This window comes from Zootoca vivipara, chromosome 2 (genome assembly GCF_965207765.1).
Source record: "Zootoca vivipara chromosome 2, rZooViv2.hap1.1, whole genome shotgun sequence".
NCBI classification, from domain to species: Eukaryota; Metazoa; Chordata; class Lepidosauria; order Squamata; family Lacertidae; genus Zootoca; species Zootoca vivipara.
In genome coordinates this window covers 105,745,167-105,770,929 of record NC_142584.1, presented here as the reverse complement: position 1 = coordinate 105,770,929, position 25,763 = coordinate 105,745,167, and the positions used below count along the sequence as shown (strand labels likewise).

At 48.6% G+C, this 25,763-nt stretch overlaps 1 protein-coding gene and 1 non-coding gene across 9 annotated transcripts; one reads left to right on the top strand and one right to left on the bottom strand.

Moving 5' to 3' along the window:
• Positions 1-25,340, top strand: LOC132591602 (uncharacterized). 8 transcript variants are annotated; one of them, XM_088662694.1, is made up of 10 exons: positions 227-385; positions 2,508-2,538; positions 3,169-3,281; positions 4,681-4,752; positions 5,696-5,812; positions 8,165-11,349; positions 13,284-13,396; positions 16,341-18,623; positions 21,959-22,192; positions 23,663-25,340. In XM_088662694.1, exons 3-6 carry the CDS (start codon positions 3,248-3,250, stop codon positions 10,435-10,437), a joined length of 2,496 nt encoding a protein of 831 aa, XP_088518820.1. In that variant the 5' UTR covers positions 227-385; positions 2,508-2,538; positions 3,169-3,247; the 3' UTR covers positions 10,438-11,349; positions 13,284-13,396; positions 16,341-18,623; positions 21,959-22,192; positions 23,663-25,340. The 8 variants fall into 8 exon arrangements, with proteins under 8 accessions (XP_088518822.1, XP_088518818.1, XP_088518823.1 ...); XM_088662696.1 differs by having other exon boundaries at positions 1-385; positions 3,169-3,453; positions 8,165-13,396; XM_088662692.1 differs by lacking the exon at positions 227-385 and adding an exon at positions 25-127 and having other exon boundaries at positions 8,165-13,396.
• TRNAK-CUU (transfer RNA lysine (anticodon CUU)) lies at positions 5,957-6,034 on the bottom strand. Its single transcript has one exon. It is a non-coding gene; the product is annotated as a tRNA-Lys (tRNA).
• Positions 25,341-25,763: the final 423 nt, after the last annotated feature.

Here is a 25,763-nt window from a genome sequence, read left to right as displayed (position 1 = left end):
CTCTGCGTGTTTCCTCCGGGCGTTGAGCTTCCTGGGTGACTCGGATGCAGCTGAGAAGCGGGCCGGATCAGCTGCTCTGGCGGCGCCCCAGCCGGAGTCGATGCCCGGGGGAGACCTGCCGGCCAAGGTGGGAAGGTCTCCGGCTCGCAACGAGAGCCGATCCCGGGCTGCGGGAATGCCCCAAGGTTGGGGGGTATGTCAGGAAGCTGAAGGCAAAAGACTGGGGTGGGTGGGGGCAGTGGAGGGAGGGGCCGAGGCTCATCCTGCTGCCTCGATCGCCTTGCGCGTCTCGGAGCTGCATCCTGCGCAAACCCCCAAAGCTGTGCGCGCACTCGCTTGACACGGAATTGGCACTCCGGGAGATGCTCCCATTCACAAGCAGCAGGTTGGTGAAAGAAGAAGGGGGTGACCCCGCCCCATCCCCGCCCCACACTTTCCACGGGTGGTCTGCTATGCGATGAAGAATTATCGGCTGCCATCAGCCAAGGATTTGCTGTTCACTGGTGGCGCATGAGGGCATGCTTTCGTTTAGTGATTTTTATTTTATTTTAAAAAATTAGTGTTCATACAATGCAAGTTCTGCCGCTTGATCTACGGAGAAGGCAGTTAACACGTGTAAATGATAAAGCTGCAAGACGGAATAAGAATGGGGTCGCTGTAACAAACCAATGAACCCGGGAAGGGAGCAAAACCCAGGCAGAATTAGAAACAGCAACTGTCCCAATTTTCTTGCATAAAATGAGTTTGTAGTACCTTTTTTTAGGTATGTGTATTTAGTTGACCTATTGCCTTGTTAATCATTTGCACTGCAAAGTGCCATGAATGTATTATTATTAAATTAACTTTGTATCCCACCCTTTGCCCGCAGGTCTCAGGGCAGTTCACAACATAAAATCACAATATAAAAACACAAATACATTATGTTCTAAAATAAACAAAGACTAAGGGCACTTCCACTGTCACTATTTTGCCAGGAAATTTGGGTTTGCGCAATTAAAGCAGATTCAAGCTCTGGCGCAGGTGTGGGAAATCTTTGGCCCGCTGCATGTTTTGCTGGACTACAACTCCCATCACCCACAGCAAGCATGGCCAAAAGCCAGGGATGATGGGAGTTGTAGTTCAGCAACAGCTGGCAGGCAGGCCAAAGGTTGCCTACTCTGTACAACTAATATTTAAACAATCATGGCTATTTGTAGTTGGGAAAGTGACTTGGAAATAGACTGAAAAGTGTGGGATTAACAAATGACACCCCACAAACAAATCTGAATGAGTGCTCAGTGAAGACCAGTCACCACATAAACTTTAGGGTGAATGCTGAATAAATTATTATGGCATAAACTTTCACAGGCTGTAGTTCAGGTTCTCAGTTGCATGAAGTGTAATCCTGCATTGCAGGTTGTTGTTGTTGTTTAGTCGTTTAGTCGTGTCCGACTCTTCATGACCCCATGGACCAGAGCAGGCCAGGCACTCCTGTCTTGCACTGCCTCCCGCAGTTTGGCCAAACTCATGTTCGTAGCTTCGAGAACACTGTCCAACCATCTCGTCCTCTGTCGTCCCCTTCTCCTAGTGCCCTCAATCTTTCCCAACATCAGGGTCTTTTCCAGGGAGTCTTCTCTTCTCATGAGGTGGCCAAAGTATTGGAGCCTCAGCTTCAGGATCTGCCCTTCCAGTGAGCACTCAGGGCTGATTTCCTTCAGAATGGATAGGTTTGATCTTCTTGCAGTTCATGGGACTCTCAAGAGTCTCCTGCAGCACCATAATTCAAAAGCATCAATTCTTCGGCGATCAGCCTTCTTTATGGTCCAGCTCTCACTTCCATACATCACTACTTGGGAAACCATAGCTTTAACTATACGGACCTTTGTAGGCAAGGTGATGTCTCTGCTTTTTAAGATGCTGTCTAGGTTTGTCATTGCTTTTCTCCCAAGAAGCAGGCGTCTTTTAATTTCGTGACTGCTGTCACCATCTGCGGTGATCAAGGAGCCCAAGAAAGTAAAATCGCTCACTGCCTCCCTTTCTTCCCCTTCTGGTCACCCCTCTGGAAACTGTCAAATACCTAGAAGGTCTCAGGAAAAGAACCCCCTTCACCAGGCATCTAAAGGCCAAGGTGGGTGGAACAAGGGAGTTCTTAAATATTGGCGTGGTGTTGCCGTTCTGAGATGGTGGGGCCAGAGACACCAGGGCTGGCATGGAGAGCTTGTGGCCTTCTGGATATTGCTGGACTCTAGCTCCCAGCAGCCCCAGCCCACACAGGGATTATGGGAGTTGTAGTCCCAGGGTGTGGTCCAAGGGGAACATGAAGCCACCACCTTGCTGAGGCTAAGCAGGCCTGGGTCTGGTCCGTGGCTGGAAAGGAGAACGCCTGGGCACCACATGTAGTCTATTTTGGGGCCCATGATGGAAGAAACCTAGGATATAGGTATAAGAGGGGAAATGTCCCTAGTGTCCCTTTATTTATACCCAGTTTGTTGCATACTAACCCTTCTTTCTTTCTGATTTTTCACTAGGCACCACAAAGAGCCCATCCCTGCTACTCAGGTAGGTGTGCAGTCCTGGTTTATAGTTCAGGCAGGCGTAACCAAACTTGGGTCTCCAGCTGCTTTTGAACTACAGTTCCCATAATCCCCAGCTAGGAAGACCAGTGGTCAGGGATGATGGGAATTGTAGTCCGAAAACAACCAGAGACCCAAGTTTGGGAAACCCTGCAGTGAAATGTCTTCGATGCTCTAAGTGCACCCCAAGTTTATCCTGGCAGGAATGAGTCACTGAACTCTGAATATGCCTATCGCTTTTCTGGAAGGTGTGTGGAAGTGTGTAGAAACCAGTCTATGGTACAAAGGTGACATTTAAACGTGTTGCTCCACCCACTTTTGCCTGTGGCCCTGCCCACCTCTGGCATGTGGCCCTTGGAAAGCTGCCCAGAGGGAAATATGGAACCTCGGGTTGAAAATGGTCCCCCGAACCTGTCATGTGGAAGAAAACATCCATTCAAATGTTTGCAACAATGTACAGGTCATATCTTGGGGCTGTTCCCCCCCCCTCCAACCTCCAAAGTCAACGTCATTCACGCGTGGGCAGGAAAAGGGTTAAGAAAACGTGCATTTCAAATTGGGCAGGCAGGTTTTCCTCCAGGGCTAGTTTGATGGATGGGCAAACTTCTCCTTACAGATGCGAGAGGCCTCCGAGACCAAAGGTGCGCTTTGCAAGAGAGCAGGGCCTCGCCACCTGAGCCCTCTGCTGGAATATCATGCAGGAGAATTATGAGACGCTAATCTCTCTGGGTAAGGATTCCAGCGGTGCCAGTGAGGCAATTGTGGACCCTGGAACATGAGGACCTTCTCCTTTTAGACAGCCACGTGCATTACCTTCCACAATTGACATTTTCCTCATTCTGTCGCCGCCATTCCATTCTTTACAAGTCCTTCTACATTCCTGTCGTGTCAGAGCGAAAAGGTAAATAAAAAAATACATTTAGCTGCACTTTGATTTTTAAAAGAAACAGCCTGCGAGACCGCCTGTTTTTATTGCTATGATTATTGCTGAAATATATTACCATAATATAAAGGACTGGCAGTGAAAGCCTATAGGTCTCTAAAGGTAAAGGGACCCCTGACCATTAGGTCCAGTCGCGGATGACTCTGGGGTTGCGGCGCTCATCTCGCATTATTGGTCGAGGGAGCCAGCGTACAGCTTCCAGGTCATGTGGCCAGCATGACAAAGCCGCTTCTGGCGAACCAGAGCAGCACACGGAAACACCATTAACCCTCCCTCTTGGAGCGGTACCTATTTATATACTTGCACTATGACATGCTTTCAAACTGCTAGGTTGGCAGGAGCTGGGACTGAGCAACGGGAGCTCACCCCGTCGCAGGGATTCGAACTACTGACCTTCTGATCAGCAAGCCCTAGGCTCTGTAGTTTAACCCACAGCGCCGCCTGTGTCCCTATAGGTCTCTACTAAGCCCCCAAGAACTCCGTGGGCAAGGGTGAATAGGAAGCTGCCTTTATCTCAAATCAGGCTTTTGACCCATCTGGTTCAGTATTGCTTACACTGATTGGCAGATCATCATTTGGTTAGTGGAATAGCAGAACTTTTGGCAGATAAGTGGATTCCATAAAGACACAGATGGCAGAAAATGTATTGAGTAGAGATTTACTAAGGCATCCATTTTACCGTTTGTTGCTAGCTCCCTAGCAAGGCAAAACTCAGCTCCTTAGAGCAAATCCAGTTTCAGTAGTCAAAAAAAAATACACTGCATGAATATAAATGCCAAAATGAAAGTAAGAACAGGACGGAGGAGTACGTTAGCTCCCTGGCAGGCAGTTGATATAGACTGTCTCCGGGGCAAACGTCCTTGAAGTTTGGAGATACGGTAGTGCAGTAGAAAGACAAGAGTTGTGCCGTCTCTGTGCCCTCCAGAACACTTGAGAACCTTTGAAAGCAGAATGTACCGGAATGTTCTGGTGGCTTCTGCACTTAAAAACTTATTCCCTGACGCATTCGGCCTTCGTAGCCACTATGTAAGGTAGGGAGGAGAGTGTTGCTGCAGTGAAGAGCGTTTGCGCTGGGAGAATGCTTTAGCGTGGGGGAAGTTAGCCAGCGGCATCTCAATGCTCAAAGCCAAACGCACCGGCCAGCCTGCCTTGTGTTCTGACAGCATCTTCTCATCTTCTTGTTAGCAGAAGAGATGGCCATCAGCCTTCCCCGGATCACTGCGCTGGCCGACTCACATCGCAGAGGACTGGCGTCAGGTGAGTCCCATGCAGTAAACGTCGTGCTCCATGAGGGGAAAAAACACACAACAGCAACAAAGGAAATGATTTGCTGTATCAACCCGCATTCTGCACTCAGGGGAAAAATTCTGCAAACTGAATCAGAGGCAGTGATGCTTCCAGACACCAGATGCTGGAAACCTCAGGAACAGAGAGGGCTCATGCGCTCAGATCCTGCTTGTGGGCTTCTCATAGGCATCTGGTGGGCCGCTGTGGGAACAGGATGCTGGACTAGTTGGGCCATTGGCCTGATCCAGCAGGTCTCCTTTTACGTTCTGACCTAGGGGTAAGCCCCAGCGAATTCGGTTGGATTGACTTCTGAGTAGATACAGTTAGGGTTGCCCCATACGTTGGTGGCTCTCGTAACAGCATAGTCTGGCTGTGAGCAGTGGGACTTGCTTCTGAGAAGACCTGTATACGATTGCACTGCAAGCGTCACTTGAGCCACCGTGCCCAGCAAGAAAGAGGGATGGGGCCCTGTTCATGGTACTGAAGTGCCGGGTAGGGGTGCGGGTGGCGCTGTGGTCTAAACCACTGAGCCTCTTGGGCCTGCCAATCAGAAGGTCGGTGGTTCAAATCCCCGCGACAATGGTGAGCTCCCGTTGCTCTGTCCCAGCTCCTGCCAACCTAGCAGTTTGAAAGCACGCCAGTGCAAGTAGATAAATAGGTACCACTCCGGCGGGAAGGTAAATGGTGTTTCCGTGCACTCTGGCTTCCGTCACAGTGTCATGTTGCGCCAGAAGCTGTTTAGTCATGCTGGTCACATGACCCGGAAAGCTGCCTGTTGACAAACACCTGCTCCCTCGACCTGGAAGTGAGACGAGCACCACAACCCCAGATTCGCCTTTGACTGGACTTAATCCGTCCAGGGGTCCTTTACCTTTTTACCTTTACTGAAGTGCCACCTTTGTTTTCTCATCAGCTGGATTTCCACTTTCCAAACCTGACCTGCTCTCCTGGATGGACCGAGGGGAAGACCCCTGGATTCCAGATTTTCAGGAGCCGGAGGGAAGGGAGGTGCCAAGTGAGTCTAGCCCAGGTGAGGAACCAGCATTTTAAAAAATGGAATTGAACTTCAGCTCTCCTGAAGCAGACGTGGTCTATTCTGGCAAGGAATCATAGAATTGTAGAGTTGGAAGGGACCACGAGGGTCATCCAACCCCTTGCAATGCTGTAATCTTTTTACCCAATGTGGGGCTCGAACCCACGACCCTGAGATTAAGAGTCTCATGCTCTACCAACTGAGCTATTCCAGCTAGGTCCGACCTCAACGAGGTGGTGTGATGAGTTGTGTCGCTTTCAGTCACTCGTAGCATTTCTAGGACTGGTTCTCATCTACATGTTCAACACTCAATAACTCTGTTGGTTATCAAGTGGTGACTTGCATGTGTGAATGAGCCATTGCAGATCAAATACCAGACAGAGAGATTCCCTCCCCCGCCCCCCGGCAACTCTTCCCATTCTGGCATTGGAGGATGCAGTCAGATGCCAGTCATTAAGGGCTAAGTGATTAAGTTGTTGGGATGGATTTGGAAGGTAGGATAGCATACTGTACATTGTTTATTAATTATCCTTCCTCTTATTCACTTGAGTAAGATTAGCATCTAGTTTAGCAGAGTTAAGAATTTACCATCCTTTCCAACACTAACATGGAAACTTGGAACAAAGTTGTGTAGCTTTCTAGAGTTATCCAGGATGCCTTTTTGCAGACCAGAGCTTCCCCTTTGTTTATCCGTCTATACAAAATAACAACACAGAACTCTGTAATGTAAAAATATAATACTGTAATATTATTTGCTTACATAAAGTTGCGCATTTGATTCAAGCAGGAAATAGCAGTAAATAAGTCAGGAAAAGTATCTTTCTAAATTACAAAATACATGGTTTAGATTAGGTTTAGATTAGGGCAGGCATCCCCAAACTTCGGCCCTCCAGATGTTTTGGACTACAATTCCCATCTTCCCCGACCACTGATCCTGTTAGCTGGGGAACATGGGAGTTGTAGGCCAAAACATCTGGAGGGCCGCAGTTTGGGGATGCCTGGATTAGGGCTTCCCAAACTTGGGTCTCTGGCTGTTTTTGGACTACAACTCCCATCATCCCTAGCTATCAGGACCAGTGGTCAGGGATTATGGCCGGAGATCCACATTTGGGAAACCCTGGTTTAGATGAAATATGGTGCCTGTGTTCAGGGGCACACAGACCCTGCATCCTTTCCCTACAGCTGCATGAGAGACTATTCCTCAAGTGGGAAGAAGTGATAAGGATTATCCTCCTATTATTATTACCCTTCCTGCCTGGGCAAAGAGAGGATATGAGCTCACAGAGTGCCCTCATGGAATTTACAGAGAACTCCATGTGTCTTCACCCTTTGCTCACCTCGCAAAAGTGGAATTTATATTTTAACTGGAGCATCATTTCCCACATAAGTGATGGTGATGATAATGCAGAGGGCCTTCTTGGTAGTGGCGCCCGCCCTGTGGAACGCCCTCCCATCAGATGTCAAAGAGAAAAACAGCTACCAGATTTTTAAAAGACATCTGAAGGCAGCCCTGTTTAGGGAGGCTTTTAATCTTTAATCAATTATTTTATTCTTCTGTTGGAAGCCGCCCAGAGTGGCTGGGGAAACCCAGCCAGATGGGCGGGGTATAAATAATATATTATTATTATTATTATTATTATTATTATTATTATTATTATTATTATTATTATTATATCCCAACCATCCCATTCAGTTAAGTTATGGGCGGGAAGATTTCAAAACAGGACTTATACTGGAACAGTGTGATTTTCGCAGCTGATGTTGAAGTTGTAAAACAACGTGAACATAGATCTTTGGGAGCTTTTTGGTAAAAGTTGTAAAACAATGAACCACGTGATGGAGCAATGGAGAACTTTTGAAATAATGATGGGATATTAGCTCTGCCCAAGGCATGATGGAAGCATCAGCTGGGAAAAGATAGACATAACATTTTACAAGGACTGGAAGGAATATCATGGACAGAATAATTGTCACACATAGGAGGAATAAGGACACAGCTTCACCTATAAGTTTATAAATCATTCAATGTGCCAAGATGAATGGATGTCATTAATACTGCAGTTGTTAAATAAGGGGTGGCTATTTTGAATGGAATGTAATTGAGAGGAATAAGATCTTGGAAAGCAGAAACAAATTAAATTATCAATTCTAGCACGTGGAAGGCAACCTAAATTATATAATTTGGCATTCGAATGATTGGGATTGGTAATTGTATGTAATTCGGCATTGTTATAGTGAGGCTACCATGGATTATTGTAATTGAAAATGAATAAAAAACAACAACAGTTAAGTTGTGGTGAAAGGTGTACCACAGAAGGCAGCTCACATTTGCTTCATTTGTTTCATTAGGTGACGAGCGGAGAAGGAAGAATGAGGATACCCATCATCAGCAAGAGGCTTTGAGCAAGACAGACCTCCAGGCAGAGAGCACCCTGGACAGGAGTCCAGTAGAAGGAGAGAGCCAGCCAGAAGGGAGACCGAGGCACACAGAAGCAGCAGAAGGAAAGGCAGAGAAGGAAAGGCAGGCAGCGAGCGCTTCCAAACTCCTGTTGCCCTCTGGGATGCCACAAGGGACCAAGAGGGCCCACCACTGCCCCGAGTGCGGCAAAAGCTTCAGCCAGAAGTCCAACCTCCTCAGGCACCAGAGGCTTCACTTGGACGAAAGGCCCCACAAGTGCGACGGGTGCGAGAAGAGCTTCTCCGAGGCCGAGGCCCTGGCCAAGCACCAAAAGTGCCACGTGGGCGACAAGCCGTACAAGTGCGAGGACTGTGGGAAGAGCTTCAGCTGGACCTCTCACCTGGAGCGGCACCGGAGGGTCCACACCGGGGAGAAGCCCTACGCCTGCAAGGAGTGCGGGAAGGCCTTCAGCGTCGGGTCGCACCTGGAGAGGCACCGGAGGATCCACACGGGGGAGAAGCCATACCAGTGCAAAGACTGTGGGAAGAGCTTCACCGTCAGCTCCACCCTGGTGCAGCACCAGAGGACCCACGCAAACGACAAGCCCTACCAGTGCGCGGACTGTGGGAAGGGCTTCAACCTCAGCGCAAACCTGGCCGCTCACCAGAGGAAGCACCTGGGCCAGAAGCCGTACGAGTGCCCTGAATGCGGGAAGAGCTTCAGCTTCACGTCCCACCTCGAGAGGCACCAGAGGATCCACACGGGAGAGAGGCCCTACCAGTGCACCGACTGCGGGAAGAGCTTCAGCCGCAGCTCCCACCTCTACAGGCACCAGCGGATCCACACGGGTGAGAAGCCGCGCCAGTGCGTGGACTGCGGCAAGAGCTTCTACCTCAGCGCGGCCGCCCTCCATCACTTCGGGACGTCCCCGGCAGGGGGCAGGGATCCCACCAAATGCGCCGAATGCAGCCGCAAACAGGCCGCCCCCAACCCACCCTCGCCACCGCCTCCTCCCTCGCCGCCGGTTTGCAGGGAGAAGCCCCACAAGTGCGCGGACTGCGGGAAAGGCTTCGGCCAGAGTTCGTCACTGGTGAAGCACCAGAGGATCCACACGGGAGAGAGGCCTTACCAGTGCCCGGAGTGCGGGAAAAAGTTCAGCTGGTGCTCGGCCCTCATCAAGCACAAGAGGATCCACACGGGCGAGAAGCCGTACCGGTGCGAAGAGTGCGGGAAGGCTTTCAGCGTCAGCTCACACCTTGAGAGGCACCAGCGTGTGCACTCGCCAGACAGGCCCCACAAGTGCACCGAGTGCGGGAAGACCTATGGGGAGCTGGCGTCTCTGGTCAAGCACCAGAAATCCCATGCGGCCGAAAGCAAGCGTTACGGGTGCGCCGACTGCGGGAAGAGTTTCAGCTGGAGCTCGCACTTGGAGAGGCACCGGAGGATCCACACGGGGGAGAAGCCTTACGCCTGCGGGGACTGCGGGAAGAGCTTCAGCGTCAGCTCCCACCTGGACCGGCACCGGAGGATCCACACGGGGGAGAAGCCCTACCGCTGCAACGAGTGCGGGAAAAGCTTCAGCGTCAGCTCCACCCTCCTGCAGCACCAGAGGACCCACTCGAGCGGGAAGCCCCACAAGTGCAAGGAGTGCGGGAAGCGCTTTGTGGCCGGCGCCCAGCTGCTGACGCACCAGCGGACCCACCGGGGCGAGAAGCCGTACGAGTGCACCGCCTGCGGCAAGAGCTTTGGCTTCGTCTCCCACCTGGAGAGGCACCGGAGGGTCCACACGGGCGAGAAGCCATACCAGTGCCCCGTGTGCGGGAAATGCTTCAGCCGCAGCTCCCACCGCAACCGCCACCAGCGCACGCACACGGCCAACCGGCCCCCCAAGGGAGGGGCGCGGGGAGGGGCCGAGGGTGGGAAAGGGGGCTCCAAGCGCTACAAGGAGCCGGCCCCGAGTGTTCCCGAGCCCGCTCTCTCTATCATGCCGCCCTGGTGGGGTGAGGGAGACAGGAACAGCAACCCGCCAGCTGCTCCCACATGGCCCGAGGTCTCAACTCCCTTCCAAAGCCCCATCCCTAATGCCGCCCATCCTGGGGGTCTGCAGGGATGGGGCATGAAGGGGTTCCTGCCCCCAGATACATGGAGACTGGGGGAAAGCAGCTCAGGCTGGGCGTCCACCCTTGCCCAAGATGGTTGGCCGCAACTTCCCCCCACCTCCTAACTGGGTGATGAACCTCAACTTCCAGATCTGTTTTTGCTTGAGGGTTAGGCAGGAGAGGAAGTATTTGCCTTTTCTCCACCACCGCTCCTCAGCTGATGTTGAAAAAGCACAAGGTAACAGCTCTGCTGGGACGGTACCATTTCAGAATGGGTGTTTTATGGGCGTGGAGGAAAGACTATCTGAGCACTTCTTCACATTAAAGAACAAAACAAAACTCCTGCATGTAGACAGCTAGTGTTTTAGAAGAGGAGGAGGAATCCCAAGGAGGAAGCCGTGGGGAAGCTGCTTGTGGGCCTCCCCCATACAGGCCTCTTCTTATGGTGTTTCCATGTTCTGAGAGGGCCGGATTCAACCAAGTGGGAGCCAGCGCAAGCAGAGCCTGCTGGATCAGGCCTGCAGCTCATCTTGTCCAGCATCCTGTTCTCACAGTGGCCAACCAAATGAAGGAATCCGGCTAGGGCAACCAGGGCTTTGTCCCCAAACGACTTCCCAAAGCAGCTGGCAGGTGGGGTGGGGGTGTCAGGAGAGCCCCCAGAACAGCACACGGCTGGGGAGGGGGGAAGGAAAGTGGAGTTGGTTCCACCTGGCAAGCAGAAACGCTTGCGCTGACAGAACGATTGTGACAGCACGACGCTGAATGACACACAGAGTTTCTTCAATGCAGGGGGTGTTGAAAGGTGCAGCAAATCATGTGTCCAGAGCCAGACCAAGACATTTCGCTGCCTGAGGCAGAGGAGAAGAGGATGGCGCCATCTCAACCGGGAGCTGAGTGTTACTTGAGAGCAGCAGGGTGCATACAGGTCTTCCCCCGGCAGGCGGTTACACAGCTAGGGAACTTGGAAGAAACAGCAGTGCCTCCCCACCCACTTTCAGCATCTACCTCCTTACATAATCACCTCACTTTGCCCAACGGTAGGACCGGCATCTCTTCATGATGAGGCGATACAATCCCTGGTGGAATGTATACCGTGTTCTCCCCCCCCCCCCCATGAGCAGCTGAACTGGCTCACAATGCCAGTTGTTGGGAATGGGCTTAGATGTTTGCAATGAGCAGAGCAGAGGAGGAATGCATATTCCCACCCAGGCATACCTCTGTTCTTGCGGGCATCATGGAAATGGTGTTTTATGTACCTTATTAGAGGTACATAGAATCATAGAATTGTATAGTTGGAAGGGACCCCCGGATCATCTAGTCCAACCCCCTGCAATGCAGGAATCTCAGCTGAAGCCTCCATAACAGATGGCCATCCAATCTCTGCTTAAAAACCTCCAAGGAAGGAGAGTCCACCACCTCTCATGGGAGTCTGTTCCACAGCTGAACCGTGCTAACCGTCAGAAAGTTCTTCCTGATGTTTAATCTGGGCCCCCTTTCTTGTAACTTGAAGCCATTGGTTCAGGTCCTAGCCTCCAGAGCAGAAGAAAGAAAGCTTGCTCCATGTGACAAGCCCTTGAGATATTTGAAGATGGCTATCATATCTCCTCTCAGTCTCCCCTTTTCCAGACTAAACGTACCCAGCTCCTTCAAGCACTTCTCTTAAGGCTTAGTTTCCAGACTCTTGATCATCTTGGTTGCCCTCCTCTGCAAATGTTCCAGCTTGTTAACATTTTAATTTGTTAACGCCCTTAATTTGTGGCGCCCAGAACTGGACCCAGTATTCCAGGTGTAGTCTGATCAAGGCAGAATAGAGTGGTACTATTGCTTCCCTTGACCTGGACACTAGACTTCTGCTGATGCATAGGAGATACCAGGTGCATTTTATGGTATCCAGGGCAAGTACTGGGTGATGGGCCAGTCTGGCCAAGTTCTGCAGAAGCAATGGGTGCTGCTTGAGAGTAAGAAAGAAGCATGGGATTGAGTCTAAAAATGGGGCCCAGCGGTGGCAGTGGTCCTCTGGTGCAAGTCGCCTCTCATGTGAGCATGCAGCCCGAAAAGATCCATGTCTTGATGTTCTTCTGTAGCATGTTGGAGGGTATGGAAAAGATGAGATAGCGTGACCTTTTCAAAGGCCGCAGGGGGAAAGGTCCAGGACAGAGTTGACCCTGAATCCCAAATTCCCACATCCACGCACAACCTTGAATCGCCAGATCCCCACTGTGAGGCTCTTAATCCCAGGGTTATAAGTTTGAGCCCTACGTCGGGTGAAAGATTCCCGCTTTGCAGGGGGCTGGCCCCTTTCAACTCTACAATTCCATGATTCTATATAATCAGCATTGGGGGCGCTTCCTTAGTGGGAAACCAGCCTTGTCCGTTGATGCTCCTCGATTGATCTAAACCTCCTTCTGCCATCAGTTCCTAACAGTAAAGTCTGCCAGGACCCAGCTGAGAAGTCCAGATTTATAATATAGAATATATATCCTAAAGGACTGTCTTTCTCCATAACCGGTTCATTCCACAAATCAGGTCTTTTCTTGGCCCAGCATTCAGAGGATGGGGTTTGAGCAAATTCCCTAGTCTCTTAGGGAAGAGGCTGTTTCCTCTCTCCCACGCCTCATTCTGAGAAGTGTATATTCTCCCGCCTTGGGCACTTCGTTACAGTGGTACCCAGGGTTAAGAATGTAATTAGTTCCGGAGGTCCGTTCTTAACCCGAAACCGTTCTTAACCTGAGATGCGCTTTCACTAATGGGACCTCCTGCTGATGTCGCGCCACTGGCGCACAATTTCCATTCTCATCCTGGGGCAGAGTTTGCAACCCGAGGTACTACTTCCGGGTTAGCGGAGTTTGTAACCCGAAGTGTTTGTAACCCAAAATATTTGTAACCCAAGGTACCACTGTATATCCTAGCTGATCACAGGATTGCTGCTGACCTGCAAAAGACTGACCAGCTCCTTTGCCTTTAATAACAGCCCTAGAGGAAGAAATCAGCAGGTGTTGCAAATTGTCACAGCATGGGACATCGAGCCCCTGCTTAAAGGGGCAGCTATAGAGCTTGTTTGGAAAGACGGGACTCCCCTATGAGGTAAGAGACAGGCCTGAAACCTGTGATTGTGATAAAGGCAGGCCCTGACCATGTGCAAAAAGCCAGGTCCTTAGTGCTGAGCAGCCGCTGCTCATTGCCCATGTGACACCTGGACTTTTTAATAGAGCTAAATAAAAGAGGTAAAGGACCCCTGGACGGTTAGGCCCAGTCAAAGGCGACTGTGGGGTGTGGCTCTTATTTTGCTTTCAGGCTGAGGGAGCCGGCGTTTGTCCACAGACAGCTTTCCGGGTCATGTGGCCAGCATGACTAAACCGCTTCATGGGACACCGTGACAGAAGCCGGAGTGCACGGAAATGTCATTTACCTTCCCGCCACAGCTGTACCTATTTATCTACTTGCACTGGTGTGCTTTCGAACTGCTAGGTTGGCAGGAGCTGCGACAGAGCAACGGGAACTCACTCCGTTGCACATATTCGAACTGCTGATACCGTGTTTCCCCTTTTTTAAGACACCGTCTTATAACTTTTTTCCCTCAAAAAAACACACGGTGGCTTATTTTCAGGGGGTGTCTTTTTTTCTTTCTTTTTTTTAAAGTGCCGGTACAACTGGGTCCCACTGGCTCAGGATGCTCAGCGCTCTCTTCCACGCGCATTATCAGCACCACACTCTAGCCAACTGAGCTATCCAGGTTTTACAACATAATACTGTAACATAATGCACAACATGATGTACATAACATCCATTAAATGAAACAAGAAAATAAGGAGATTATTTAAATACAATACATAATACATAGCAAGCAATTGCAGCAATTGAAACTGGGATTTTTTAATGCTACGTGTGTCCTCTACCATTATTGCTGTCAACCAGGCTGGCAGCAGCTCTCCAGGATTTCAAACTTGGGGGTACCTGGGGGTTAAACCTGGGATCCTTATGCATACAGAGCACAGGGTGCTCTGCCACTTTGTTATGGTCCTTTCCGTTTTCTGCCTCTTCTATTCTCTCCCTTTCCCCTCCTACCCATCCTGAGTCAAGGGCTCTCCTTCCTTGGAGGCTTTTAAGCAGAGGCTGGATGGCCACCTGCCATGTATGACCTAGCTGAGATTTTTGCATTGTAGGGGGTTGGACTAGATGACCCCCGAGGGTCCCTTCTAACTCTACAATTCTACCGATTCAACAAAGGGCATCATTATCACCATCACCAAACTGGTCCAAGCAACTAAGGAGAACGTCTTGCGTACACCCCTGTCCTTTTGATTGGCAGCTAAGCTTCGCCTGGCCGGCTTCCGAGTTGCAGCACCCGATTCTGCAAAGCTCGCCGCGCCGATGGGAGGACGCCCGCCTGCCTGCCGCGCAAGAAGTTAGGCAGAGCCGCACAAGCTGCACAAACTCTGCAAAGAGGCGGGGGCGGGGGCAGTCCTGCCGAACGGGTTGAGTAACCCCGCCGGCGGGATACGGAGATGGCGTAAGGGAGCTGCCTGCTTCTGAGGCGGCCTTTCGAGAGCCTCGGGCGGCAGAGAGGCGCTCCAGGGCTGGCGGCTCTCCTCGGGGACGGGAAGAGCCGCATTTCCTGAGGGGAACAGCCTGCGGGCTGGGCTCTGGGGAGGGGTGGGAAGGTGCTTGGCCCCTGCTGCCCCCTCAGCTGTGAGGTAAACCTGCAACGAGCCCACGCTTTTCCCTCCGCAAGCAACGAGCCCCTCTCTCTTTCCTCCTGACGCTCGTGCCCTTGGTGCTCCGTGCGGGAAGGAGGGGGAGAGGAGCGGCGTCAGCTCTCGGCAAGGAGGCCAGGGCAGCTGAATGATGAGCCAAAGAGGAACCTGCACGGCACCTTTTCTCTGTCGGGGAGGGGGGGGAGAGACGCGATCACAAACATACAGAGAGAGACAGACGCGCACACAGGGGGAGAGAGAGAGAAAGACACACAGGGAGAGAGAGAGACGCGCACGCACACACAGAGAAAGAGACGGACGCACACACACACACACACACACAGAGTGTGCAGCGCTGCTTCGCACTTTGTCAGCGCTGCAGCCGCCGCCACTTCCGAGCGCCAACCCGACCTGGCAGGCTTCCTCCTCCTGCCATGGCCGGCATTGCAGGAGCTGGGTCCTGCTGGCTTGTGCCCTCGGTGCTCCGTGCGGCACTGCTGCACGCTTTATCGGCGCTGCAGCAGCAGCCACCGCTTCCGGGCACCGACCCGACCCAGCAGGCTTCCTCCTCCTGTTGCAGCCAGCATGCTGGGTCCCGCTAGCTGGTTGGGGCGCTCAGTGGTCTTGCTCCGCACATCGCGGAAGTATGGCTTATTTTCGGGGTATGTCTTACATTTCTCAAATGATTAAAAACCCTGCCATGGCTTACTTTTTGACTACGTATTAAAAAGGGGGAAACACGGTAGCTAAATAAAGAGATGCTCAGAGCCGTGAATTGGATTGCAATTTCATTGCAAGGAGTTGGACTAGATCAGGCATCCCCAAACTGCGGCCCTCCAGATGTTTTGGCCTACAACTCCCATGATCCCTAGCTAACAGGACCAGTGGTCGGGGAAGATGGGAATTGTAGTCCAAAACATCTGGAGGGCCAAAGTTTGGGGGTGCCTGGACTTGATGGTCCTCAGGGCCCCTTCCAACTCTACAATTCTATGATTATCAACCAGAGGCCGTCGGGATGGGGAATGGCAACTGTAGAGGACTTACCACAGGCACACCCCTGAACATGTAGTTTCAGACACATAACCATGAGCACTAGAAACTTCTTGAAAGTAAATAACTCGGGATCCAAGAGGTTTGGGCTTAAATCTCAGCTTAGTTACAAACTCACTGGATAGCCTTGGGCCAGTTACAATCTTTTAGACTCACTTCCCCATCTGTAAAATGGAAATCAGGGTGACTTGCCTCACAGAGTTAAGAAAAAAAAATCCTGGGCAGGACTATCCTCCCTGCCTTTCATCCACTTCTTCCAGTTTTCCCTCTTCTGCCCAATTTAGGAAATGATGCTGGAGCAATGACAAGGAGACTCTAACCCTGCGCCTAAGACCTACTACGCCTGAATGATGTCAGCAAAGAAATCTTATGGCAACAGTTGTTGTTTTTTGGGGTGGTGGAGGGGCTAATGAAAGCCCCAACCAGTTGTGGTTCTGCATCCTTTGCTCTGTACCCACCCTTCCTTCTTCTTATTTTCTATTTTTAAATTATTGTGGGGAAATCACAATGTAACAGTTGTCTGAAATGAACTCACTCTATTTGGAATTCAGCACTACAGAATTTTTTTAAATCACTATTACAATTATTATACTATATGCTGCTATTATTATTATTATTATTATTATTATTATTATTATTATTATTATTATATGATATATAGGTGAACCTCAATAAAGGAAGACAACATCATCCTTGAAACTCTGAATACCCTCCTGCTTTTGTTTGGCCAGGCTTCTAACAGCTTGGTAACAGGTGGAAATAAGGGAGATGGAAGGTTTTTCCTGCCACTGCTTCCCCATATCATGGGAAACTTCCCCTGTTGAACTTCTGTTGGTTAACTCTTAAAGGCACAGAGACCTCCTGGATGGCAAACTAGCCTGGTTTTCAACCAGATGTGTTCCTTTGCGAGGGGAGGAGTGCCTATAGTTGGGGGTGCGAGAGATCTAGAAGGGAAAACATTGTGAAAGGGAGTTCCCCCGCCCCAGTGGTCCCGATCCACCCCCCCCCCGACACTGCTTTTAAAATAAATTAACAGTGCAATCCCTCTATGCACCTGCAATCCTACGCCTCTCTCAGTTGAGAGAATCTGAGGTGGTTCAATGGAAGCAGGACATGAGTCCGTTAGTTCTTCAGGTATTAAGACTGTATCTTATTGCTTTAAGCTTGGCAGCGACCCTCCGTACTTGGGTTGTAATATTGCTGAGTACGAGTAGCTGACAGATACCATGCTTGAGGCAGCGGAGGCTTCTAGTGGTTGTGTGAAACAGATGACAAAATTGCATGTATGTTGTGTTGATTGAAATTTTGAATTCTACCACCTTGTAGTCGTGTTCTCTGAATTTATTTATTTTATATTATGGCTATGGGTGTGGGTGTGGGGTTCCCCCCCCCAAAAAAATTGTATTTTGTTACAAGAATAATTTGATACAGGTTTATTGTACTTACAGTGTGGCGCAGTGGTTAGAGTGCTAAAATAGGTTCTGGAAGACCAGAGTTCAAATCCCCACTTGGCCAGGAAGCTCACTTGGTGACCTTGAGCCCGTCACTCTTCTCTCAGTCTAGCCCTACCTCACAGGGTTGTTGTGAGCATAAAATGTTGCTGGGGGTGATGTCCCGTACGGCCACACCCTGAGCTCCCTAGAGGAAAGGAAGGATATAAAATGTAATAGAGAGTGTGAGTGCATACAAATTGCTTTGAGAACTTTTGGATAGTAAAACGGTCGACAAAATGGAAATAAACTAAGAAAGCCTAAATGCCAGGGAGCAGGGTCATTTCCTACAGATAACTTGGCCTGTGTAAATAGGATAGAGAAATTCTCTACAACAGCGGTTCTCAAAGGATGTGGCAGAAAGATTCAAGGACAAAGAGACATTTAAACATTTTAGTGTTGCATGGTATCAGAATAATTTATTTGCAGAATATGGATAGATACCTTTTCAAAACGAGAGCAAGAGCATCAAGCCATACTCTTAAAAATCACAAGCGATGCTCTTCTAAATCAAGCACTACCAGGGGTTTGTCTCTTTTTTTGTTTTCCGATGAATTTCTATCAATTTTTTAAAAAAAAATCAGCGCGGCGCAGAGGGAAAAAAAGTTTGAGAACCACTCTGCTCTAAAAAGTACAATAGCAGCGGCAGCAGCAATTAAAGGAAAGCTGAAGAACCCGACTGAAAACGAGGAAGAAAGCGTTTAGACGAGGAACGGGGTGAAAAGAGAGCAAAAGCGGCCGCCGCCCACGCCATTTCCCCGCTTTGATTTTTTTTTCAAGGCAATCGAACGACGAAGCCGGAGGAAAGAATGCGGGAGCCTGATTGGCCTCGGATCGAGGCGGACCTGAAGGGAAACCGCGGGGGGGGGAGCCGGGAAGCGGCGCTCGGCGTCCGGCTGCAACTCTGCACCTATATAATCATTGGAGGGGGGGCGGTCAGCTGGGGCGTGAAGCGAGGTTTCTGCAAGGTGTCCGGCATGCAAGGGCGAGTGGGGAGGCTGGAGGAGATGGGGGCAAGGATCGTGGCCCTGGTGCAGGGCGCCGTCGCCCTGAAAGAAGACTTGCAAGCCGAACTGGGTGAGGAGCAGCGCCTGATTCTCCAGGGCTCAGTTACTGGGAAGAGCTTTTTTAATCCCTTTCCACAGCGGCAATGCTTCAGGGAGGGGGTTTCAAGTTCGACGTCTTAAAAAAAAAAAGGTGGATTCCTTCACCTTCCTCGATCGGAGTTAGGAGATCCCTTTTCTCTTCAGTTGACTCATTCACAGATATGTAAAGGCGTAGTTGGCTAATGAGGCAAATGCACTCTGCACATGGGCAGATGAGCTGTTGGGCATTATGATTAAATGAAAACGGGGTCGAGACTGAGCCCCTTTTTGGCTATGGACGTACATTTTTACTGTTGTAGTTGTCATTGAAAACTATTTAAAATGCAACGCAAAGCTAAACACTTGCCATTCCCAAAAAAAATCTCGGGAGTGAAAGGCCAGGGTAGGAGGGGGCATGCCTTGGCTATGGGTCCTGCAGCTAAAATGATGGGATCTTTAGAGTTTGGTGTGTGGGTGTGTTGTATTTGTTGGTCTGTTTGGTTCTGAACATTTGTTCTCAGGCTCTGAAATCCTCCTTTTAAATCTGGCCACCAAAAAGAGAGAAAGCCAGCAGAGTAGCTGTTTCCAACTTCTCATTAGGGTGTGTCCAGTCTGCTAAGCACTTGGAGACTTGGAGCTCAACTTGGTACGGAGCAATAGATGCTCGTCCTAGCCCAGGAGTTTAGGCCCAATGAAAGCCCCAGTTTTTAAAACCCAGTGGAAGCCCCAGTTCTTCAAACTCACTCCGGAAAGGCCAGTTGCCTTACATTTTCTATTCTGTGACTTACCCATCAGCTAAGGGAGGAAGTGGGAAAGGGCCCATTTCATTAAAAAAAAGAAAAGAAAGCTTACTAAGAGGAGACGGTTACCTTGAGTAGACCAATGCCTTTAAGGTCAGCAAAGCAGGAACTGGGACAGGTGTGAGCCATTGGGATGAAATCCACTAGGACAGAGGTTTTCAACCTTGTTGAGTCCATGGCTCTCTTGGCCAACTACATTCTTTCTGTGGCACCCCTGTGGGGCTCAGAAGTCCAGTAATGTCACCCCCTTCCCTGCAGAGCTGGCAACCTCTTACCATTTTTCAAACACCCTCTTTTGTGGAGGGCTCCCTTAGCCTCCTCTCCCCTCTCCTTGGTAGTCTTCTGGGCAGCTGCAGCTGCCACCCCTGGTCTCTGAGCTGCCCCCCCCGCCCCAAAGAGAGGTGCCTCCTCACACTGCCCCACAGGGGCCTGGGAAGCACCTAGCCCCAGCCCCAGAGGGAGCTTGTAGCCAGGGCTGCTGCAACAAACAGCTGTGCAAGCCTTTAGGAGGGAGGGACGCAAAAAGGCATCAAGTGGGGGGGGGGGAGAGGAACAGAGGCCAGTGTTGCCTGTAGCATCCCTATCATTCATGGCACCCCAGGGTGACACCGAGCACTGGTTGAAAGCCACTGCACTAGGATGTTCTCTTCCACAAGCTCCTTTGTCATGAATAGGAAGTGGTCAAAAGTACTGCTGTTTACACAGCTTGGATTTTGCTAGGCAAGATAACTTCATTGTGGTGAATTGTTATATGCTGGTTTGTGGGATGAAGTCACTCTTGGACTCCGAAGCTTGAGGAGCAAAATCTCGCAGGAGGGACCCTTCAAATCCTTCAGGGATTTGACTGAGTGCCAACAACAAACTGCCACTCTACTTCCTCGGGAACTTTGAAGGTTTCATACCTAACTTAGCTCACATCCATTCCATCCATTTAAAGCACATGGCTTCTCCAAAAATAATTGCAGGGAGCTGTGGTTTGCTAAGAGTGCTGGGAATTGTAGCTCTAAGGATAGATTTTTTTGGGGGGGGGAGAAATGTGCTTTAAATATATTGTGTGGATATGACTTAAAGAGAAATGAATAGTGGCAACGGACCTTGTCACCTACCCCCTCTAAGCCAAGAGAGCCAGAGGACTCGGGGATGTCCTTTCTGTTTGATGTGATGTGAACCTCCGTGAATTCTGCTTTGTGTGTATGATGTTCTCCAAATTGCTGCCTTCCTACCCTTTCCCCTCCCTCAGTCCAGATTTTCTTATACAAGGGATACTCCAGGGTGGATAAACATCAATGATTTTTTTTAAAATTAAAATTGGATTTTTAAATTTTAAATTGGATTTTTAAATTTTAAATTGGATTTTTAAAATACAGTGGTACCTCGGTTTACAAACACAATTGGTTCCGGAAGTCTGTACTTAACCTGAAGCGTACTTAACCTGAAGCGAACTTTCCCATTGAAAGTAATGGAAAGTGGATTAATCCGTTCCAGACAGGTCCGTGGAGTACTTAAACTGAAAATACTCAAACCGAGGCGTACTTAAACCGAGGTGTGACTGTGAAATGCTTTTGGAGGGAAAATCTTTCTAAAGATAGCTTTCTATTTAAGTTACATTATAGTCCTAAAGCTATTCATCATGAAATAAGGATTTGTTTTAAGTTTTTCATGTGTGCTAAAACTCAGTCTAAGGTTTGTTTGTTTTTTAAACTGTTTAACCACATCAGTTAACAAACATGGATACATATGCTATAATTGTTTTAGTTAAATAAATTGTTTAAATTGTTAAGGAAATGATTATTTTTCTCCTTCCAATAAAGTACAGAAGAAAAGTTGTCCAAATATAAACAGTTAACTTATTAAACCTCACAATAATTTCATAGTTATCTGTCAAAGTATTTCTAATAGTATAACCAAATCAGTACTTTTTGATATAACTGTAAAAACTACTCGGAAAAATTATTATTCCAAAAATGAAACCTTCATCTGGTTGTAAATATTAAGATTATACCAGCAAGAATGAGTCTTTCTGGGGAAAAAAGATTTAAATCAAGTCTTAGTGACTATTGATTTAAATTGATTTGATTTAAATCAAATGCACCCTGGGATACTCTGAAAAGGAGAAGGTACGAGAAAATCTGGGACAGAAAATATGGAAAGGCGGGGATTTAGAGGAGAACGTCATGTGGACAAGAGAGAATTAACAGTGGTTTGGAAAGCTTACTCTCCACATAAAACACAGTAGGGATAAGCCCCAAATCAAATGTGCAGCAGTCATGGTCACCCCAACTATTAGGCAAAGGGGGGCAGTAATGACAGAGGGGGTGGTGGTAATGGTAATCTCTCCAGCTGTTGCTCCTGAGCTCCCCCAGTCATTCTCATCTGTCAGGAGGACAAAGGTGTGCATTGTTATGCCCTAAGGCCAGCCTAAAAGGTGCTGTCCAAACATCAATGTTGAAATGAGAATCATCTGTGGGGGAAGCATTGGGCTGGGCCCGCTCATGCCATGACTGCTTTTTCTCTCTCCCCAAAATAGGGCATGACTTTGCGTACCAAGTACATCAAGTCAGCTCTCATGGGTTCCCTGATGAAGGAGCACATCAAAGTCAGCTACAACCGGCGCTGTCACCCCTGCTGCCGTCCCTGTCACCCCTGCCACCGCCGCTGTCACCGCTGTCACCACCGCAGCCACGGCAGGCAACTTCTCCTTCAAAGGCAGCCTCTGGGATGCATCTGGGCAACGGCAGGGAGCAGCACGCGCCGGTGCTCGGTAAGAATTCTCTGCTGGCGAATGTGGATTTGGCTGACCGAGAAGCCAAATGGCTTGGCGGGTTCTGTGCTTTTCTCCAGTGGTGTAGCTAAGGGTGCAGACACGCTACAGATCTAAAGAACATCCTGCCCACCAGCCCAAGAATCCTGGGAACTGTAGTTTACCCCTCATAGGGCAACAGTTCCCAGCACCCTTGACAAATGACAGCTCTCAGGAGTCTTAGGTTGTTTAAATGTGTGGTGTGTATGCAACCTAACCCACCCACCACCCACCCTCTGTATATACATAAGGGTCTGGCCCTTCTGTTTCAAGTGTATCTGAAGAAGTGTGCATGCACATGAAAGCTCATACCAAAATAAAAACTTAGTTGGTCTTTAAGGTGCTACTGAAGGATTTTTTTTATTTTGCTTCAACCTAAGTAGAGTCAATGGTATTGTGCCCTCTCCCTCTGCTTGCCTTTAGGTGGCCATGTTTATACTTATAAGCATGCAATTTGGGTGATTAGCAACCCCTGTATTAATTTATCCTTCCCCAATCCAGTGCCCTCCAGAAGTTTTGTACAACTCCGATCGAGCCCAGCCTGCATGTCAGGTGGCCCAGGGATGATGGAAGTTGCAATCCAGCAATTCCTCCCCCCCCTTTTTTAAAAAAATAATTTTTATTGATTTTCCATTAGCATATATATGCAAAAAAAATCAACAAATCTTAAAACAAGAATATCCAAAAAGAAAAAAAAGGGGGGAAAGGGAAAGAAAAAGAAAAACATCTTATTTATATCATTTATCATAACAATATAATTATGGACTACCCCCCACTCGGTCCCTTATATATACCCATTTAAGCAATGTTCACATTAATATCTTAAACCTTATTAATACTTACGCTTAACTTTTCTATTCTACTTTACACATAACAATTTTATCGTTTTTAATAATCCACTTTCCAAATCTAATCATTTCCACTTTCCCATTATTTTATCTTATATTTCTTCCCTTTGCTTAACATTTTTTTACCAGAAATGTATTATAATTCAATTCTTAAATTTTCTATTTCCCTTTCTTCTATATTAGTATTTAAAACCATCCCCCCTTCTGCTGGAGCCAAATTTCCCAGACATTTCAGCGAATTCCTTATGTCATACCAATTTCAGACCGTTTAAATCCATCCATTATAATATCCCATAATTAATCACCCCATTCCCTCCCTTTCCCAACATAACCACCAAATTTGTTTCCACATCTTCTGCCGCCTCTTCAATACGCAATCCAGCAATTCCTTAAGGGAACCTGGATGGGAGAGGCTGCTTTGAGAGCCCGGGTCTGTAGTAGTTGGACTAGGTGGACCTGATTCATATCCTCGTTCAACCTAATAGGGTAGGATAAAATGGGTCGTTGGGAGGAGAATCATGCCAGCGCTCAAGGCAGCTTTGGAGGAACGGTGGGATATAAATGAGTTTCTTCTTCTGCGCAGATGCCGTCCTGAAGAACCAAGAAGCTCTCCGCAAGGTCTTGATGAACCAGGATGCACTGAGTAATCTTGTGGACAGGCTCCAGAAGACCTTGTCCACCATTGAAGAGAGGCTCCAAGGCATTGAGCAAGAGATGAGCATCCTTTCTCAGTTCACCCAAGAACTCAACCAAGTGGGGAATGAAGCTAACTGGAGCTGAACAGTCTCACCCAAGTAGCCCAATGACAAACCTGGTTGCCATCCAAAGCACCTGACTCTCCTGTTTCAGCTCTACCACAATTCTCCCAGCACCTACAGAGAGAATATGCTGTACGATACAAAAGCAAAAGGTTCTCAGTACTCAAGATCTGATCTTTACAGACAAACACTGCTGCAGTTAGAAAAGATTTCAATCTGGTTTGTGTGTCTCTCTTTTCCCTTGGATGAAGATGTGATTTATCTTACAACATGATCTGCCTCAATCTAGCCTTATTAAAAACCCCAGTTTGATTAAAGAGCCTCATGGTTCTTCTCTGAAGAGGCCTCTTGATGTTGAGTCGTCAAGTCTGGAATGTGCCCAGCTGATAAAACTCGAGCCTTCCACCAGAAATAGAAATGTAAACAGCTTCCTTTTCTAGAGATGCCTGCTTCTCTGCTTTTGCCCATCTTCATCCTAAATGCGACATGGAAAACCTCCTAGTGAGGGTGTGCTCACCTTCAAAACTCAAGGGTCAAGTAAGAAATGTGAGCCAAATGTGAGATTTGTAGCTATTGGCTCCTTCTATTCTCAGCTTGGTTCCCACTTCAACCATGATAGATAAATGCAAGGAAGCCAATGTTTTTGGACATGATCTTGAACATTGCAGTGCATTGAACTCTCGTGTGCATCAAATCCCACTAGTGGGTTTTAATGTCATAATAATCTGAGTGGGTTTTTAATTCACAATACTCCAGATGGTGAGCTCACGGGTTTTGGGGTTAGCACTGTTGCACTTTCCGTAAGCTTACAGTGTGAGATAGCAAATGTGCTCTCGTGCAAGGGGTGATTCCCCCCCTTCATTTTACTGAAACTATTGTTCGAGTGCTTTGGAAGAATCAACGCAATACAGAGACCTATCGCTGTGTCCGATGCCAGCCTGCTGCTAACAGTGGTCGTATCCCATGTCATGTACACTGCAAGTGCCGATTGGACAAACCGTTGTTTAGAAAGCTTCATGTTGGGTATGGTTCTTTGAGTGGCCTAAATAGTGCTGTTAAGCTGGGTCACAAATCAGAAAAGTAAATTTTGCTTGCAAGAAAGAGGGGGGTGCTCCTCCCCAGGTCTTTCCTGCCCGTCCCCTCCTTGAATGAATGGGAGGCTGATTACAGATCCCTCCTTGCACTAATCAAATTAACTTCAGTTGATCTTGCAGCGGAACCATTTGTTATTGTTTGTAGGGGTTTATTAAGCACGGTTAAATTTCATAGTGAGTGATTGGTACTATAGCCAAGCCCTCCCTCTCCTATGCCAGCCTGAATATTTTTGGAGCACCCACCTGTGTAGAAAAGGACTGACAGATTTGTCTATACTGATCTTGAATGTATTCATTTGCTCTCAACCCCCATCCAGCTCTTCTTCTTCTGTGGTGGTTTGTACCTGTATACCTTTGTGCAATACTTGGCGAAATATGTCAAACAAATAAAACTTTCTTGCATACAAAATGTCTGCAACGGTTCAGAACGGTCCATTCAGAACGGATTAAATTCGTAAGTCGAGGGACCACTGTAATAAGTAAAACTTTAAAAGTAGCCTGCTAGCATGTGAGGCTAAGCTGCAATGTGCCTGCCAATTCCTATGACACCTCCCCCACCCCCAGACTATATCTCTCTCACTTGCTGCTTTCTCCTGTGTGGGTGGAAGAAGTAGACTAGAAACTTTGGCAGAGCTCTGTCCCTGGGCCCAGGGTGCTGGAAACTCCCAAAGTATTACCATGATGCATCCTAATATCGACATGAGAGAATGCAGCCCTCTCAGGCCAAGAGAGATTCGTAACCCCTGCCTGTTACATATAAGAATTCTAAGGTCCCAAATATACCGGTAAATGTTCATGAATGTACAAGGCAAACACATAAGTATATAAACCA